The sequence below is a fragment of the Periophthalmus magnuspinnatus genome, chromosome 4, assembly GCF_009829125.3.
Source record: "Periophthalmus magnuspinnatus isolate fPerMag1 chromosome 4, fPerMag1.2.pri, whole genome shotgun sequence".
NCBI lineage: Eukaryota > Metazoa > Chordata > Actinopteri > Gobiiformes > Gobiidae > Periophthalmus > Periophthalmus magnuspinnatus.
Genome location: NC_047129.1, coordinates 16,404,089 through 16,424,820, shown reverse-complemented (window position 1 = coordinate 16,424,820; position 20,732 = coordinate 16,404,089). Strand labels below are relative to the sequence as shown.

The window sequence follows — 20,732 nt, the reverse complement described above, 5'->3', positions numbered from 1 at the left end:
CATTTGGGTGTCACTTTGGTTTCCCATTATGAGGTTCACACTGTCCCTTTACATGACTGGCCCAAATACATGGTTTAATTATTACCATTTAAAGTGTTTAATCGTGACGTCTACACACAAAGGAAGGAACTGCCCAAGGTTATCATAGTTTTCTGTAAAAAGGACATATCAGATAAAAAGCATAGGCCTCCTCATAACACGCATAGACGCGCACGTGCACTGCTTTGGTCTCATCACGCAGACAGCTCTCCTCACGTGACTACTACACACCTGGGGTCACGTGCAACTGTCGAGACCATAACAGCAAAGTTTATCACGTTAGACCAATTTAAAAAGAACCCATTCTGCCTACCTATAAAACTCCCATGCGGTCAGAGTACCTTCCTCTTTTGCAACAGGATAAAAGTAACCTACTAACTCTTACCACACATTTCAAGACGAAAAACAGGATTTACATGTTTGATATTTGCTCAAATCATCACATCACTCGATCTCTCAGCGCCGATGGGACTTGGAGACGGGATGACGCATGCGCAAAACGTGCATGCTTCTTAAAAAAAAAAGAGCAACTGCTGAAGGAGAGAGATTCTGTCAGCAAATTCCTCTGTCTTCAAGCTGCCGAAACACCTGCTGCGGTAAGGACATATATATATATTTATTGACTTATTTGTATTTGTTTTATTTTATAACCTGCGCATGATTTCTTCTGTCTGGGATCCATTGTAGACTTTGTTATAATGATGTGCACAAGGAATTCCAAACTTGTTTATTCTTAATTCATAGATGAGTGATGGGTGTAGAGAGAGAAATGTGATGTCTCTTATGAAGTTTGCCATCACATAGGCCCGCTCTGGTCTAGTCTGGTTTATCTCTGCATGCAGTAGAAATAAAATCTCATATTTATCTAAGAATTTTAATCAGGGCCGTGTATTTTAATCAGTGTCTCAGCCAACAGTTTAAACTTAAATAAGCACAATAGCTAAAACTACCCTGTTGTCCTAAGGCTGGTAAAAGCATTAAACTTTAGTAAGTCGTAAGTGACTAATCAATTTTGTCTCATGCCCCAGTGAATTTATTCAAAGCCAGTGATTTGTACCAGTTTTATACAAGAAATGTCCAACGTTTCCCTATTTTGGATCCATTTGATTAGCGCTAACTGTACAAAGGTTAATATTTTCTGAAATGTTTTTGTTTCAAATGCAGAAAACTCTTATTTTATTACTTTAAAATCACCAGAAGACCAAAAAGTGCAATCGGTTGTAATGACATAAGTCTCTCATGTTATAAACTGATTCACAAGTGAAGTGAGAATGGACCTAGTTCTTAATAATGGTCTTATTTACACGTTCTTTTCACAAGTTTATTATTACCAACCACCCCAACCCAGTATGTTCCAGTTTTTAATGTTGAAAACTGGTCACCCCAAACATCAACAAAACAAAACAACAAAAACACACTTTACTGAACATAGCAAGACAATGAAAATGCTCATACATACAATAACAACGATTGTACCCAACTTGAGTTTTTCCTAATTTATACCAGGTTTCTCCAGTTTTACAGAATATGTTGATTATATTTATTTTATTCATAATATTTAAGCCTAATTATCTAAACAACCAAATGTCATTATGTACTCTTATCGGGACTTAATAAAACAACAGCAGCTGTCTTTTCACTGTTTGTCTATTTGGACGAACAAGACACCCAAAACTTTTACAGGGACAACAAAAGGATATTTGGAGCTTTAGGAGTAAAGATTTACTATTTTGAATTAGTGTATTTTTAGTATATTTTTTGCAGTATAGTTGGAATTTGTGAACTTGTTGACCTTTGTATCATGCTCTATGTGGCTCCATAAAACCCTCATTCAGAGATTAAGTCACTATAATAATTGCGTAATTGCTTATAATTGAGGTTGCTTATAAAGTATTCTTAAATTCTTCTGCATGTGAAATTTTTTGTCTGCTCTACCCACTGTGCCAGCTTCAGTGTCAGATGTGGCAGTTGCATAGACCATAAATTCAACATAATTCAGTATAAGTTGTATAGTTCGAACTGGCAATTTTTTATTATATATCAGTCTGTAAGGCCTCTGTTCAGCATGTAACAGTGCTGCACCAAACAGTGTGTTTTAGGTGATTGTGAGCTTTTGGAGATTAGATTATGAGCAGCTTGTTTATAATGAAAAGCTGCTCATGTTGGCTGCTGACATGGCATTGAGTGACGTAGATGAGTATTAACAACAATTCATGTGACAAGAGTTTACACATGTTAAAATTTATCTCTGGATTAAAAAAAGTACACATTTTATTTTATTTATTTATTTTGAACTTTGATTGCCACAAATAAACAGGCAGTTCATATAAAAAAGTGTCCTGAGACTTATGTTAGGGCATAAGTGTGGGGCAGCTTAAATGAATATTGTTAAAATCCAGATTTCTGTTGTAATACAGTGAGTTCTTGGGTCTAGTCAATTATAGAAATGATCAGGTTCAGCATTTGTGAATTTACCTTTTGAATATGTCATGGCAAAGAACAATGTCTGTGTCTTGTCCCCATCTAGCATACTCCCATATACAATTACACATGTTTTTATAGTGTATGTGGAAGTCTTGCTTATTTTTCATCATAACAGGTTTGGACCAGACCATGGAGGAAGCACCCGCAGCTGAATCCTCCTCCTTGGGCTTTAGTCTGTGGGACTATGCAGTGTTTTCCATCATGTTGGTGATTTCTATGGGGATCGGACTGTACCAGGCCCTGAAGAAACCCGCGGCTGGTGCTGCCAGTGCAGAGGACTTCTTCACTGGAGGCAGGAGTTTGCCCGCAGTCCCGGTCGGTCTGTCGCTCTGTGCCAGCTTTATGTCTGCCATCCAGGTCCTGGGAGTCCCCTCTGAGTCCTCACGATATGGCTTTAAGTTTCTCTACATGTGCCTGGGCCAGAGCATCAACTCTCTGCTCACAGCACTGCTCTTTCTGCCTGTCTTCTATCGTCTGGGCATCACCAGCACCAACCAGGTTCAGTTGTATTCTAATATGAAATCATTTAATCATCATAAGTCATCATATATGTTAAATTATGATAGTACTTATGAGAGACTTAGTGTTATATAGTAACAAGAAACTAAGTTTTCAGATTCATTCAAGATAAATAATGGATTGCTTTGTACTCAAAGAAAGGATAATACACTTTTATGGGGTATTAAATACTAACACATAACATATTTAGATCTCTGTGATCAATGTATTAACATGTTTTATAATTTATCTTAATAATTGTTGACACTCTGAGGCAAAAGTCACTCCCTTTCACAGTACTCTAACATTACACTTGGCAATCTACTGCACATCTCATCAGGTTTGTGTATTGTTTTGTATCATGTTTTTGTGTATTTATGGAGAATTGTGGTGTGAGAACCGGGGTGACTTAGGCTTATGGGTGGGACATTGGACAAATCTTACAGCTAACCATAAGGAGGGTTTGAAAAGGGCCTGTGAGTGATCGCTAAATGACTCAAACATGCATGGACAACATCTTTAACCTCTTCTTCATTTAATGAGGGAACATTATAACAAAAGCCAATTTTGTGTATTACTCCCTCTTTAAAGATACACTGTGTAACTACACAGTGTATCTTTAAAGAGGGAGTGAAGGGCGACACCTTTTGGTCTCCATGGAGATTGGTCTGCTGGAATGTTCCACAGTATGGCAGCATTGAAGTTATTTATATCCATGGAGACAAGCAAGTGATGCCACCAGGCCAAATTGCAGATAAAATCTGTAGAAATGCTCTGGTGCACACTGCTAACTGTAAGAATGCAATGCTTTCAAACAATAGATATGCTCAATGCCATACTGTGGCATATTCCAGGAAAAACAAAGACATCATGGAGACAAGCAGGTGGTGAACCTTCCTCCAAAAAGTTACACAGTGCACCTTTTAGTTTTATCTGTAATAATTTTATTTGCATCATCCAGGTCTAATTAGCCAGTGTTTTCTATGGATTGTTCTCAAACTTGTAGTATGTGGACCACTGGTGGTACATAAGCAGGAATTTTCTTTAGTTCAAGTCTTTGCTTATTTGAGAGTACCGTATTTTCCGGACTCTAAGTCGAACTTTTTTTCATAGTTTGGCCAGGGGTGCGACTTATACTCAGATGTGACTTATATGTGAAATTATTAAAATATATAATTTCACATCTTCGTTATTGTCACACTGACAACTGTACGAGGCCACTCTGGGCTTGTACCAGTATGACAGTGTCGTAACAGCGGGGTTTAGGGTGGACCAAAGACGTGCAGGACTCGGGACAGGTTTACAGTGTTTTATTTACAGGTAGTGAAAGTTCAGTCTTAATAGTTCATGTAACACACACACAGGGAGCAGAGAGTGGGAGGCGAACCAGACGGGAGTGGTGCCAAGCAGGGACGGAAAACCCAGGACCAGGACGAGGACAGGATCAGGATGAGACCAGGGCAAGCCAGGCAGAGATGTCCATAGCGGGCACAAAGACAGCCAGGGCCGGAGCACGATGGGACCAGGAACAGGGAAGACCCAGCAGGGATAGTCCAGAGAGCGGGAGACAGGGCTGGAGACAGGAAGCAAGCCGGAGACCAAGATGGGACAGGAGGCAAGGCAGTGAGGTGGACTGTACCGGAGCTGGAGCACAGAGGCAGGAGCAGGGATGAGTGAGAGCAGGAATCTGGAAGGTAGCAGAAATCCAGTAAGTAACGGGCGGACAGGCAACACAAATACAAAGCTAGGCTGAGGCATATACGTTGACACGCGGACGGTCTGGCACCGAGTGTCTGAAGCTTGTCCATCTTAAGCTCCGCTGCAGGTGGAGGTGATTGCGCTGATGCGCCCCAGGTGCTCGCGGGAGGAGTGAGGAACTCCGCCCAGCTCCAGACAGACAGGTAGGGGAGGGGGAAGAACTCAGGAGGACAGACAATGCAGGCATCATGACAGACAGCCATCTACTTCTGGAGTGGTGCTTCATCTACTTCTGGAGCAGGCGAAGTTGTTCAGAAGCAACACTGAGGATGAAGAAGTCCATGGATTTAGTGATTTAAAGTGAGATCGAAAGTAAACTTGTTAGCTTGTTTTTTTATGCTTTAGTTATCTGATTAACTCTTAATATCTTACATAAACATACCAGAGAGTTCGTTGTCTATGTGTTACGTTAGTGTGCTGTACTGCTGTTCAGCCTGTTGTTCTCTATTTTATTGTTTTTATTATTATAACTTGCCTTTAAAGATAAAATGTCTGTTCTTGGTTTAATGGTTAAATTTCCCCCAAAAATGTGACTTATAGTCCCAATGCGCCTTATATATGTTTTTTTCTTCATTATTACACTTTTTTTTGCTGGTGCGACTTATACTCCGGAGCGTCGTAGAGTCCGGAAAATACGATATTTGTTATCCACATTTTCTCCGTCTTTAAGTTCTTGTTTTGAACTTCTGCAGCAATGGTGTAGTCCTTTTAAGACCTAGTCCTAATTTAGACCAGCTGGAATAGTCCTGCTATAGACCTGGGTAAAGGTACAGTATGTAGCTGTCTGGAGGTGGCATGTCACCTGCACGATTCCATGGAAATAGAAAGTTAAAACCATAATTCGGAATATTCTCCCTGGAGACACATAAATGTTGTGCTATACCGTGGAAGGTTATTGCCAAAGGAACATTTCCATGGAGATGCGATAAACACAATCAAAATGAACACTTACTTTTATTTTTTGTTTATTTTTGACTAAAAGTTACATATTGTTGCTTTAAATTGATGGAGGTACTCGGACAGAATATTTTACTTTGAGAACCGCTGGACTATATACCCTATAGCATTCTTGTTATAAAAAAAAACAACAAAAAAAACAGCAGAGATTCTACAGCTATAATCCAGCCTGCACCTGTGTTCCAGTATACTGAATAGTGAAAGTGAATGAGTGATTAAAGGAGGTGCAGAGGGATGAGAGAGAGATACTAACTTCACCTGTCTGTCTGTCTCAGTATCTGCGTTTGAGATTTGGCCGAGGGATGCAGCTTCTGGGTAGTGTCCAATTCCTTGTAGCTACAGTAAGTCATTTGTGTTGCTCCTGTTATGCAAACATCGTCCATGGAAACAAAAGAAATGCAAAAAGTAGCAAATGTCCTAACTGAAACAAAATCATGATAATGATGTTTTTAGGCAGTTGTCTTTGCATACTATTTCACTAAGTTTGTCTTTACAGCTGCTTATACTGGGATCGTGATCTACGCACCCTGCTCTGATCCTCAATGAAGGTATGTAAAATCTGGTCTAACCTACAACCTAAATGAACAACTAATATTTTGGGATTATCAATTAACATTACATGAATTCTTTCGGAAAGTTAGCTGAAGTTGTTGTGGGCGCCTCACTCGCTATTCAGGTTGTATTATTTTGCATGGGGCTGCCGATCTTGACAGCAGATAAGTTCTATACAGGCTAGACTACAAAGCTATTTTAGCCTCCCACAAAATCAGTGCATTGTTGACTTGTAGCACTTGGACGCAAATCAACCTACTTTATATCACCATTTTAACTTTTTGAAATGAATGGGATTCCCACTTAACCGGAAGTGTGGACAAAAAAAATTGTGGTTTAGTGTAATTTAAAGCAAAAGCGGGCAGGGGGAGGAGATAAGGTCAATAGGCCTGTAGATTGTGTTCATGTGACAGCAACATTCTGAATTTCCATAAATATTTTGTAGCTGATTTCAGCAACACTCCCTGGGGGGTGTGACGCTAACTCTAAGCACGCTTCGTCTACCTGAGGATTTGTTAGACTTTAATTTGAGCTTTACACAACAGTCACAAGCCTGCTAGCATTAGTCAGTAGTTAGTCAGCTCACCCTTTTGTTGAAAGTCCAACACAAGCCACAAGCTAGCTAGCTTTAGTAACGGTTTTTCAGTTAGTCACCTAAACAGGACCATGAATACTCGTATTGATCACAGGCTCCTGAAAATGTGTTGTTTAAACCCATTTATTTTTGTTTTTCTCTTGAATTTTCAGACAATATTTTTGGCAGTGTTTTTTAATGTTTAATGTTTTTTAATGTTTGCACTGTGCCACCTGGTGAACATTTCTGCCATACACATACATAGTAAAAGCCAAAATTAAAATCTGTCAATAGTTGTAGGAGTAAAAGACGTTTTGCTGCTCATACAAGCCGCTTCTTCAGTTCTGGTCAGATTACTGCTGGACACTGCCTTATATCTGTCTGAAGGGAGGAGCTAACTACACTGAAACTGAAACAGCTATTGTTTACAGTTTCTGTTGTAGGCTAGGTCTGTTGAGCTACACTAAGTTTCCACTGTGCCTGAGTCATATTCATCACTCTTAATGGGTGCGTTCACACCTATTAGCATCGTCTAGCTCTATTATGTTCTTTGTTTCTTTTGTTTTGTTTTGGGTCTGAGGATAGAGATACCTACAAACACTTTAAGACAAAAACTGGTTCACCCAAAGGAGAAAACCTCAAGCCATAAACAAAGCAATGTGGTCTACTCCATTCAGTGTGGCAAAGAGTGCAGTGAATGTTATAATGGAGAAACTAAACAGCCACTCCATAAGAGGATGTATCAACACCGTCGCAAGAGCTTCCTTGGGACCCCCAGTCTGCTGTACATCTACATCTCAAAGCCACTAACCACTCCTTGAAGATAGTGAGGTGCAGATCTTACCCAGAGAAATAAATGCTTTGAGAGGGGAGTTAAAGAAGCTATTTTTGTTAGGAAAGACAATCCTAAAAGGATTGCTATAGGTGTGAAAGCACCACTAAGAGCTGAATGAATATACTAAGTATGACTCAGGCACAGTGCACACTTAGTGTAGCTCAGTAGACCTAGCCTACAAACAGAAACTGTAAACAATAGCTCTTTTCAGTTTTTTGTGTAGTTTAGCTCCTCCCTTCAGACAGATATAAGGCAAGGTCCACCAGTAATTTGACCAGAATTGAAGAAGTAGCTTTGATGAGAATCAAAACGTCTTCACTCCTACAACTGTTTGTCCAATTGACAGTTTTACTTTTGGCTTGTACTATGGATCAGACCTGAGGAATTACACAGACATATATATCCACGTAGAAGACTCTCGGCATGATGTCACTGCCAAAGTATCAGTAGTTTAACATTGTGCTTGGAGGACAGGTCAGAATTCTGTAGTGGGATTTTCTGTTTAACTGTGAGTTAATTTGTTTGTTTTTTTTACCTGGTTTATGGTTAATATTCCTGCAATTACCTAGGCCTATTGATATGAAAAATAACTAGCGCCATGTTCAACATCTTCACTGTCAGTATAAATAAACAAAAGCAAATACTTTTTCAGAATAGCTTCAGAAAGTGGTCATTATTCAGCCCCATAGATGTGATTATTTGTAGTTGAAAGTATTTGTTATATAGCTCCTGTTCTCCAACGAAACATAAAATTCTACAACATGAATCCAACCTCTTGAGTAAATGTCTCTTGGTTGAGGTCTAAGGATTATAAATTAAATAAATCTTTTCTTCTCATTTTCAGCCACTGGCCTCAATCTGTGGTTGTCTCTGTTTTCCACTGGGATCATATGCACGCTGTACACCACACTGGTAAATGCAGTTTTGTAGATAAAATAACATTGCTGGTGCATATTTGCTATCTCATTCTCTCTCTTTGCACCAGGGGAGGCATGAAGGCTGTTATCTGGACAGATGTGTTCAGATTATAGTCATGATGTCAGGCTTTGTTGCCATTTTCATCCAAGGCATGTTTCTGGTTGGTGGTCCTGGGCGTGTACTGGAGATTGCCAACAATGGATCTCGTATAAATTTCAATGAGTAGGTCTTTTTCTAACATAAATGTCAAAACATCATTATTTCGAACCTCTTTTAATACTGAATGCTTTGATTTAAAACACGTAATGCTGCATGCCTCCTGACCATGGAAGTATAATAAAATCTGGAAGGTGAACCCAAGATGGCATTGTATTACTTTCAATGCCTGAGCTCATTTGGTGTATGGGTCAAAATGATTTTCTCATCCGCATTTCCACCATCAGAGTCAGAGTGATAGCTGATAAAGTGGAAGCTAGTGTGGGCTCAGAATGGGTCTAGGATAAACCTTACAAAGCTAACTTTTAGGGGCTTCGAGGATTTAAAACTTTTAAATGGTCATGTTGTGAAAAATAGAGAAGAAATCCCTAGAAATCTGACCTTGTAAAGCTGTGGATGCCACATCAGCTGAACACGGGTAATTTGGATTTCCAAAAAATGCCTTGTGCTCTATGGGAGAAATTCTTCTGGGCCCATGCTCCTGGAAGCTGCAGTACCTATGGAGAGGCCACTAGTCAATCTCGATCCGGTACAGAGGAGAATGTCTTATCCAGTTCTTATTATAGATCATGGTCCTTACTGGCAAAAGACGCTCTGACCATATCACCATATCATATCACTTGAGTTCAGTTCAAAATCTTCTTGCTTGTCTTTAAAGGGTTTTAATGGTCTGGTTTTAAATTGGTCCCCACTTGAGACTTAAGATTAAGGGGCACGGGGCATTTGCAGTTGCTGGATACAACTGCAAGTATTGATCTGCCTCAAACATTGAAAGGTTAAAGTATATACTGAAAACTCACATTTTTGACTATTTTCTGGTTATTATGCTTTTTAGTCAAATTTGAACAGCACTTAGGCAGTAATGACTGTATTTTAAACATGCTTTAAAAATTAACCTTAACCTTGACCTTGCTATTTACAGTTTTGACGTCGACCCTCGCAAGCGCTACACTTTCTGGAGCTTGTCTGTTGGTGGCGCTATGGTCTGGCTGTCTATGTATGGAGTAAATCAAGCTCAAGTTCAGCGATATATATCTTGTCGAACAGAAAAAGATGCCCAGTTGTAAGTGCTTTTTTGTTGTCCTATGATATGCTAAACCTGCAAATACATGGGCCTAACTGCCTCTTGTATTTTGATTAATTGCGGGGATATTCCATCCATCCATTTTCTTCCGCTTTATCCGGGGCCAGGTTGCTGAGCAGGAAGGCCCAAACGTCATTTTCCATACAAACTTCCTGCAGCTCTTCCGGCCGATTCCCAGCTCAGTTGAGAGACATGTCCTGGGTCTTCCCCGGGCCTCCTCCTAGTGGGATGTACCCGGAACATCTCTCCAGGAGACATCCAGAACAGCCTCAGCTGGCTTCTCTTGATGTGGAGGAGCAGCTATTCTCCAAGCTCCTCCTGTGTGACTGAGCTCCTCACCCGATCTCTAAGGGAGCACCCAGTCACCCTGCAGAGTCCAGCCACTTGTGTCCGCGATCTTGTCCTTTCTGTCATTACTCAAAGTTCATGAAATAAAAAATAAAATAAATAAATAAACAAATTGAGAGCTTTGTCTTTTGACTCAGCTCCTTATTTACCATAATAGTCAGATCCAGTGACCGCATCATTGCAGGCGCTGCACCGCTCTGCCTGTCAATCTCACCTCCACCCTTCCCTCACTCGTGAACAAGACCCCGAGATACTTCAGCTCCTCCACTTGAGGCAGGGACTCTACACCCACCCGGAGAGAGCGACACCTTTGTCCACTCAAGAACCATGGTCTTGGAGCTGATTTCATCCCAGCCACTTCACACTCGGCTGCAAACCGCCTTAGTGCCTGCTAAAAGTCATGGCTCAATGAAGCCATCAGGACAACATTATCTGCAAACAGCAGAGATGGAGATGCTGTTGGTCCCTCAACCAGACATCATCCGGCCTCTGACTGGACCTAGAAATTCTGTCCATAAAAACAATGAACAGATACAGTGACAAAGGGCAGCCCTGGCGGAGTCCAACATGCACTGGAAAATGTCTGACTTACTGCCGACAATGCGAACACAGCTCCTGCTCTGGTTCCTACAGAGATCGGACAGCCTTAGCAAAAGGCCCCCATACTCTTGGAGCACCCCCCCCCCCCCTTCCTCCCCCCCCCCGAAGGACACCACAAGGGACACGGTCAAATGCCTTCTCAGATCCACAAAACATATGTGGACTGGTTGTGGCAAACTTCCCATAAACCCTCGAGCACCTGATGAAGAGTATAGAGCTGGTCCAGTGTTCTGGGACTGGGACAAAAAAACCACCTCCTGAATCCTGCCTGAGGTTCAGCTATCGATCAGATTCTCTTCTCCAGTACCCTGGAATAGACCTTACTGGGGAGGCTGAGGAGTGTGATTCCCCTGTAACTGGAACACACTCTCTGGTCCTTCTTCTTAAACAGAGGGACCACTACCCTGGTCTGCTTAATCCAGAATTACTATCCCTGGCATATTCCAGTACAGTAATCACATATATATTTAGACCTCATACTGATACCATGCCTTACCATGCAATTAACCCACTTCAATACAAGCAACTATTAACTCTTAGCCTGATTTAAAGTGTACGTACAGTAGACAATTTGACTGCCATTTAAATTTTCTATTCATTTTCCCCCATATACTTTTCAGAAAATATATTAAACCAACTCTTTTATGGACCACACACACTGTGCCTTATTGAACATTTCCAAAAAGTCTATGCGGAAAATGAATGGGAAATTTACTTCATGACCTTGGGGGGCTCAGACTGTTTAGCTCAAATAGGTCCTTGAGCTTCTGCAAGTCATTTTATATGTGAAAACCAGTGAATACAGAAATTGTACATGAAATGCCAATACTGAAAGAAGTAGTTTACAAAAAGTCTGAAGGAGGTTAATTTAGAAAGCACAAGTAAGACATTATATAGCCCTGAGTACAATATTGTCTTTTAATTTTTAATCCAATGGTGTATTTTGCAGGGCTCTTTTTGTCAACCAGGTGGGCTTGTGCCTCATCGTGGCAGGCAGCAACTTGTGGGATTGGTCATGTTGGCTATTACGCCGAGTGTGACCCTCTGAAGTCTGGAGAATCGCCTCACCTGATCTGGTACATAGGTTGACATAAAAGTATTCTAAACAGCCCATAGTTTCAAACTGAGCTGGAGGGCAGGACAGATCATATGGTACCATTAGTGTTAAAAGGCCATATTACACTATTTTCTTGATCTGTTATAATGTTGTTTCTTCATCACAAACATACCTGGAGTTGTGTTTTGTTTCATTCACACATGTTAAACACACAAACCCTGCATATGAAGGCTATGTTCTTTTCTCACATTGAAAGCTCTCTTCCACCTTGTGATGTCATGTGGTAGTACAGCAAGTTCACCACTGTGTTTTTAAACTCCATACACCTTCACTAGAATCATTTTGATGATTTCAGCCCTGGAATTGCCAATCTCTATTGAAACTTAAGGTAAAAGGTAGGTTGAAAAACTACCATTACGTGACCTCACAAGGTGGAACAAAGCATTTCAAACTTTGGAGATGTAGACAGACTAGTAATAAAGGCTACTCAGACACATATGAATGAAACAAAACACACCATGTTTACTCCTGGTCTATTAAGGCTAATGTCTTTGCAATTACCCGGCCTAACCACATTAAATGGTCTTCTCTGGTTCACATAAATAAATGATGGAGATTCAATTTCACAAAAACAAACATATATACAGATCACACGATACATAGGAAGGGTACAATAAAACACCAAGATATCCTGTCGAGCTAATATTAAATGCCAGGGAGAAGAGGAGGGTTTTCAGTCTAGTCTAATACATAATTTTTATAATAGCTCCAGAAAATTGTTATTGGACTTCTGTGGCTAGTCACAGCTTGTCCATAACAAACACCATGTTTCGAGCACAAGGGTGTCCATCGGTGCACATGGCACCAGGACACTCTAGGTCGGAGGTCGATGATCGACTTTGTGTCATGTCATCTGACCTCCGAGCGCGTGTCTGACACTCGGGTGAAGAGAGTGGACTGAGCTGTCAACTGATCACCCCCTGGTGGTGAGTTGGATCCGCTGGCGGAGGAGGAAGCCGGACAGACTGGAAGACCCAAGCGCATGTGAGGGTCTGCTGGGAACGTCTGGCGGAGCCCCTCTGTCAGGGGGGTCTTCAACTCCCACCTCTCGGGAGAGCTTCTTCCTGATTCCGGGGGAGGTTGGAGACATGGACTCCGAGTGGGCGCATGTTTCTCCACCTCTATTGTCGATGCGGCTGCTCGTAGCTGTGGTCGTAAGGTCTGTGGTGCTTGTCGCGCCGGCAATCCCCGAACCCGGTGGTGGACACCGGAAGTAAGGGAATGCCGTCAAGCTGAAGAAGGAGTCCTATCGAGCCTTGTTGGCTCGTGGGACTCCTGAGGCAGCTGATGAGTACCGGCGGGCCAAGCGTGCTGCGACTCGGGCAGTCACAGAGGCAAAAACTCGGGGTTGGGAGGAGTTCGGAGAGGCCATGGAGAAGGACTATCGGACGGCCTCAAAGATGATTCTGGCAAACCGTCTGACGCCTCAGGAGGGGGAAGCAGTGCTTCACCAACACTGTTTACAGTGCGGGTGGAGAGCTGCTGACCTCGACTGGGGATGTTGTCGGGCGGTGGAAGGAATACTTTGAGGATCTCCTCAATCCCACTGTCACGTCTTCCGAGGAGGAAGCAGAAACTGGGGGACCCAGAGGCGGACTCGTCCATCACCCTGGCTGAAGTCACTGAGGGTGGTTGGCAAGCTCCTCGGTGGCAAGGCTCCGGGGGTGGACGAGATCCGTCCTGAGTACCATCAAGTCTCTGGATGTCTTGGCTGACACGTCTCTGCAACATCGCGTGGCGGTCGGGGACAGTACCTGTGGAATGGCAGACCGGGGTGGTGGTCCCTCTGTATAAGAAGGGGGACCGGAGGGTGTGTTCCAATTACAGGGGAATCACACTCCTCAGCCTTCCCGGTAAGGTCTATTCCAGGGTACTGGAGAAGCGAATCCGACCGATAATCGAACCTCGGATTCAGGAGGAGCAATGTGGTTTTCGTCCTAGTCGTGGAACACTGGACCAGCTCTATACTCTTCATCGGGTCCTCGAGGGCTCATGGGAGTATGCCCAAACCAGTCCACATGTGTTTTGTGGATCTGGAGAAGGCATTCGACCGTGTCCCTCGTGGTGCCCTTTGGGGGGTGCTCTGGGAGTATGGGGTCCGGGGCTCTTTGCTAAGGGCTGTCCGGTCCCTGTATGACCGGGAGCAGGAGCTGTGTTCGCATTGCCGGCAGTAAGTCAGACCTGTTCCCGGTGCATGTTGGACTCCGCCAGGGCTGCCCTTTGTCACCGGTTCTGTTTCATTATATTATGGACAGAATTTCTAGGCGCAGCCAGGGGCCGGAGGGGGCCTGGTTTGGGAACCACAGGATTTCATCTCTGCTGTTTGCAGATGATGTTGTCCTGATGGCTTCTTCGAGCCAGGACCTTGCAGCAGGCACTGGGGCGGTTTGCAGCCGAGTGTGAAGTGGCTGGGATGAGAATCAGCTCCTCCAAATCCGAGGCCATGGTTCTCGACCGGAAAAAGGTGGTTTTGCTCTCTCCGGGTGGGTGGTGAGTCTCTGCCCCAGTGGAGGAGTTCAAGTATCTCGGGGTCTTGTTCACGAGTGAGGGAAGGATGGAGCGGGAGATTGACAGGCGGATCGGTGCAGCGTCTGCAGTGATGCGGTCGCTGTATCGGTCCGTTGTGGTAAAGAAGGAGCTGAGCCGGAAGGCGAAGCTCTCGATTTACCGGTCAATCTACGTTCCTACCCTCACCTATGGTCATGAGCTCTGGGTAATGACCGAAAGGACAAGATCGCGGATACAAGCGGCTGAAATGGGCTTCCTCCGCAGAGTGGCCGGGGCGCACCCTTAGGGATAGGGTGAGGAGCTCGGTCACACGGGAGGAGCTCGGAGTAGAGCCGCTGCTCCTACACGTTGAGAGGAACCAGTTGAGGTGGCTCGGGCATCTGCTCAGGATGCCTCCTGGACGCCTCCCTAGGGAGGTGTTCTGGGCATGTCCCACCGGGAGGAGGCCCCGGGGAAGACCCAGGACACGCTGGAGGGACTATGTCTCTCGGCTGGCCTGGGAACGCCTTGGGGTCCCACCGGAGGAGCTGGAGGACGTGTCCGGGGTGAGGGAAGTCTGGGAGTCCCTGCTTAGACTGCTGCCCCCGCGACCCGGCCGGATAAGTGGAAGAAAATGGATGGATGGATGGATAGCTCCAGAAAACTGTGCTGTAGTTTAGAGACACCATCCCTGAAAAATAATAAAATTCAACCTTAGTCAATCATAACATTGGATAATTCACTAAAAAGTGTAACTCGCTCATAGAGTTTGACCATATGCCCTTAGTGAGATTATGACATTACAGACATTAATGAACGCAACCTGTCCTTGGGTCTTTCCACACTGTTGCAGTTCATCCTGTTACGACAAAGACAACCATTTACCGTGTAAACCTACCAGACTCATTACTTCCCCATAACCTGCCCCCCACCTACATGTCTGAGCTTCTCCACCTCCACACACCCACCCGTGCTCCCAGATCATCTGATGCCAACCTTCTGTCTCCCCCCATCAGGACTAAACATAAGACCTGGGGATGACGGGGCCTTTTCCGCTACTGCTCTCACCCTCGGGAACTCCCTGCCCAAACACATCAGAAACTCATCCACACTCACCATGTTCAAAAAAGCCCTAAAAACTTGTTCAAAACTGCCTTCACATAACTGCATCTCCTTGTATATCTGTTGTTTTCATTTGGGTTTTGTTGTGTCTGTCGTTGAGTATCATGGAAACAGCTATATAAGTTATTATTATTATTATTATTATTATTATTATTATTATTAATTTGATATAGGGAGTTCAAATAATCTTTGTTCTCTTCTTTTGTATTTTCAAGTACATGCCAAATTTTGTGTTAGAAATCTTTGATGGCTATTATGGGTTCCCAGGGCTTTTTTTGGCTTGTGCGTACAGCGGAACTCTAAGGTAATAATGACTGTAATTGACCTTTAAAATTTAAAACACATTAATTTAAAAATAATAATGGGCATGTATTTATTTTAAAGTACTGCCTCCACAAGTATAAACGCCATGGCAGCTGTGACAGTGGAGGATATCTTGCGACCTCATTTTCCCCATATTACACAGTCAAAACTAGTTCTACTTTCTAAAGCTCTGTGTAAGTATCTAAACCACATTCCTTTCCATTACTGATTTTACTTAATCATTTGTCTTATGCGAGATAGATTACTCAGTGATGCTCGAATTACTTTTTACTGTTTAACCACTTCATTTTGTCATAGCCTTTCTGTTTGGAGTCGGCTGCATTTCAGTCGCTGCTCTCTCCTCATTCTTGGACTGGGGTGTTCTTCAGGTACCACATTTCATTTAATTAATCAATCAACCATGCACAGGCCTGTCATGATGATTACCATACACACTACACATCGATGGATGAAGTACTCAATTTTGTTACTTAAGTAAAAGTACAGATACAGAGGTAAAAAGTTACTGAAGTAAAAGTAGATGATGTCTAAGGCCCTCAATCAATCTTTCCTTCAACAGGAATGGGGGCCTTAGACATCATTTATCTCCTATTTATAACTCCATCCTCAGACCCAGAGCAAACAAAAGAAACAAAGAAAACAATAGAGCTAGTCAGTAGGCCCATTAAGGCTCAGTGCACACCTAGAGTAGCTCAACAGACCAAGTCTACATACAGAAACTGTGTAGTTATCTCCTCCCTTCAAACAGATATAAGGCAATGTCCACAGTAATCTGACCAGAACTGAAGAAGCGGCTTGAATGAGCAGCCAAACATCTTCACTTTTTGTCCAGTTGACAGATTTAAGTTTGGCTTTTACCCTCACTCATATGAAAACTACTTTTTACTTTTCAGTCCAGTTCATAAACGTAGTGGAGTAGAAAGTACAGATACCTGCTCTCAAATGTAGTGAAGTAAAAGTAAAAATTATCCACTGTAAAGTGTACTTAAGTAAAGTACAGATACCTAATTCTACCTAAGTACAGTACTTTACAACTTGTACTTTGTTACCTTCCACCACTGACTATACCCCCTTAAATACATGATAGATCTGGTGGTATCTAAAACTTACATAACTATACATGCATTTTTTTTTTACATGGTTGTTTTCTGTTTTTACATGCAGGGATCCTTTACGGTGATGGGGGTTGTCAGTGGTCCATTACTGGGAATTTACATTTTAGGCATGTTTGTCCCAGCAGCAAATAAACTGGTAAGAAAATGAAAAAAATTAAAAATAAAAATAATGTATAAATTGTATATTCATAATGTTATAAAGTAAAAGGCCAGGGTTTTTCTACAGTTGTGGGAATCAGTTTGGTTTAGGTTTAAGGTTTGAATCCCACTCTCGATATAAACATCATTGGTTAAATGGTCAGATCCATTGACCCACAGGTTGGCGGTGCGATTCCACCTCCCACGGATTAATGCTGTCATGTCCTTGGGCTAGACACTTAAACCAGCTCGCCCCCAGTGTCTGTGTACACTGGTGTATGAGTATGTGTGTTAATGGGCGTGTGGTGCCTTGATGTTTACTTCTTTGAGTGCGTTGAAGGTGGAAAAGCGCTGTATAAAAATGTGACCATTTGCCAAAATCAAAATAAAAGCAAGACTGAGATTTAGCTACAAACTTTGAAGTTAAGAATAGTTTGAATGGTGCCAATTGTTCTTTGACCAGACAATATCAACTACTTTGGAAATATATAATACAACATTTTATAACAGGACATGTGTAAAGATTAAATTATATAACAGTCATATGATGGAATAAACAGGTGAATGCCAACTGTCACCCCTTTTCAATAAACTGTAAAAATTTTACATTTAGTTTGTGCTGAGGTGATGATCAGATGAGCTGGAGGGAAGAAGAAATCAGAATACTCATATCAAATTTTGTCACATTTTGCTGTAGTCGGACAACTTTAGGGACCCAATAACAATCAAATTTTGAGTTCATATTTTAACTTAAATGTCCTATATTACACAAAATTGACTCTTGTGAGCGTTAAGCCATGTTAGAGTGTTATTACCTCATCAAAAAATACCCTTTGTTGTGTTTTGTTTCTTTCACATGTGTTTGAGTAATCCAGAATAATAAGGCAGGCTACATTTCCAAAGCTGAAAATGCTATGTTCCGCTTTCGGTTCCACTTTGTGATGTAATGAAGGGGTAGTTTTCAAGTGAACAGCTACCTTTTACTTTTAGTTCAGTAGAGATCGGCAATTCCAGGGCTGAAATTATCCAAATGATTCTAGTGAGGGTGTATGGAGTTTAAAAACACAGTGCGGCACTTCTTGTATTACCACATGACATCACAAGGTGGAACAGAGTGTTTTCTGTTTAAGAGAAGAACTCATATGCCTAAATATGCAGGATTTGTGTGTTAAACATGTGTGAATGAAACAAAACACAACTCCAGGTACAGTATGTTTGTGATGAGGAAACAACATTATAACATAGATCAGAAAATTGTGTAATATGGGTCCTTTAAGATGCACCTAAAAATTGTTTTTTTTTAAATTTATGTATACTGCAGTTTTGTCTTTACGTTGTTGTGTAATAAGACCTTCCTTTAAGTAAATGTACTGGATCCACTCATCCAAAGTGTAATTTCTACCAACAATACGTTCTATAATCTGTATAATTTTATAATCTCTATATTTTCAGGGAGCTTATTTAGGCATCATAGCGGGATATTTTGTCTCTATGTGGCTGGCAATCGGCTCTACTCTTTACCCTCCAAGTGCAGATACCATGGGCGTGTTACCCACCTACACCGACAAGTGTGCGTCCAGCAACACCTCACACACCACCTCCTCCATCTCTGGTTCAACAAGGCTACAGCCCAAAGAGCATGGGTGAGACATTCAAGCTATCATGTCAGTGTTTTAATAGAAATGAACATATTGACCTGTTTTTAATTACTCTAGGGGGATCCATAACTTCTACTCGATGTCCTATCTGTACTTTGGAGCCATGGCAACAAGTTCTGTGGTCTTAGTTGGGCTGATTATAAGCTACGCTACAGGTATGATACTACAGTCATCACTTTAACATGCTGATGTTCAAAACCATAAAATGAGACAATTCAGTAGCAAGTGTAGTTTGAAGGGCAATAAAGGGATTTACAGTCTACAGTTAAGATAACAACCTGGCAACACAGGCTTATATCATGCTATTTAAAGTCATTCCTGTTCCAAATGTGAATGTAGCCTTGTCAAACGGAAACATATTAGATTAGATAAATTATTGATACTTTGCAGTGGCATCACACTGGGGGTGTTCTACATGCATTTTTATGGTAGAATGTTCAGTAGTTACTATGGTGATACATTAGTAAACACTCAACAAAAATACTAAATGGATTTAAAATGCACAATTTCGTTCATGGTCCCGTTTAGGTGACTAAATGAAAAAACTTTTAGCTCATGGCTGTAATTTTATGTGTGAGAGGCCTGTTTAGCAGCACTAAATCAGCTCACCTGTTGTAGTTCCAGCCAAGTCAGCTCTTTCTAATCAGACTGTGTTAAAACAAAGCTCAGATTAAAGTCTTAACAGAGCTTCAGACAGAGCATGCCTCTAGTTAGCGTCACACCCCTAGGGAATGTTGATGACCAGCTGCAAATGATCAATAAATATAATAGGGCCTTTCTTCTTATTGCATCCCCCTGAAAAACTGGCTGTATGTTTTAAAGGAACCATATTTTGTTGATGTGCTGTGGATTCATAATTGCTATAATATCTGCTTAATAGCTGTATTTTATTTTTTACTTTGCACTGACAAAAATCAAATGATTTTTCCACAAAATTCTATTGTAGATGCTCTCTTTTTACAGGGCCTACAAAAAGAGACCAAATCAAAGAAGGTCTGTTATGGTGGGACTTAAACAAAAATAAAGCTGATATTCTTTCAGATCCCAGCGTAAGTGTCTAGAACTTTTGAACCTGGTAAACATAGGCCTATTGTATTTATTATGATAACTTAACGCTTTCTCTCTTCAAAGACAAACCACAGACAGATATTTCCGTCTTTTGTTCACAACACACAGAAAAAGCTACAGCTTCCTTTAAGTCGAACAAGGAATACAACGGTAAAAAAATACTTAATCTATTATCAATTTAATCATTCTCCTGTTATTTAATTCAATACAACAGAATACATTTTTTTAAAGGTTGAAAAGACAACACAATCACAACTTCCAAAGAAGAGACTTTACCAGGGGAATAACACCAAAGAGGGAGCCCAAGACTGTACAATGGTTATGTTGGAACACATTAGTTAAACAATGTGTTTAGCATTAAAAGGTAGCATCAAATAAAATGCAGTAAACCGGTGTGAAATGTGCCAGTGTGAGTCAATAGTTTTTGGCTATGTATTTTTAACTCCATCTCTTGTATTATTAGCATTATCTGTTTTGTATTCTACTGCCACCTGCTGGTCAAAGTTTGTATTGCAACCGACTAAACGAGGATATGGCAACTGGGCTAAAATTAAGTAATAAAGTACAATATTTAACTGTGTGTTTACTGCTTTCTTCCATACATTCCAGTTCAACATGGATTTAAATATAAACGCTTTAAAAACTAAATGCAGGGTAAGTAAACAATAAACTTAAATCCAGTGGCCCCTGAACCCTCATCAGTCCCGGGTTGCTTCACCATTCGTCCGCGGCCCGGTTCGAGTCCTCATCGGCCACAGCGCAGTCCAAATGCCGAACCCCAGGAAGAGCAAGGTCCCTTTCGTTTAGTTTTTCCAGGAAAGAGGAGAGTAAGCGTTTGTT

At 41.7% G+C, this 20,732-nt stretch overlaps 1 protein-coding gene across 1 annotated transcript; it reads left to right on the top strand.

The window, feature by feature from the left end:
• Nucleotides 1-582: 582 nt before the first annotated feature.
• slc5a5 (solute carrier family 5 member 5) lies at nucleotides 583-20,234 on the top strand. Its single transcript, XM_033964889.2, is given in 20 exon segments — nucleotides 583-635; nucleotides 2,639-3,021; nucleotides 6,012-6,077; nucleotides 6,233-6,284; nucleotides 8,542-8,623; nucleotides 8,683-8,717; nucleotides 8,720-8,837; nucleotides 9,754-9,894; nucleotides 11,813-11,854; nucleotides 11,856-11,917; nucleotides 11,920-11,939; nucleotides 15,805-15,893; nucleotides 15,974-16,086; nucleotides 16,211-16,281; nucleotides 17,078-17,164; nucleotides 18,619-18,809; nucleotides 18,882-18,979; nucleotides 19,788-19,873; nucleotides 19,956-20,042; nucleotides 20,124-20,234. Coding segments are annotated over 19 exon segments (1,920 nt in total). The 5' UTR covers nucleotides 583-635; nucleotides 2,639-2,652.
• The last annotated feature ends 498 nt before the right edge of the window (nucleotides 20,235-20,732 follow it).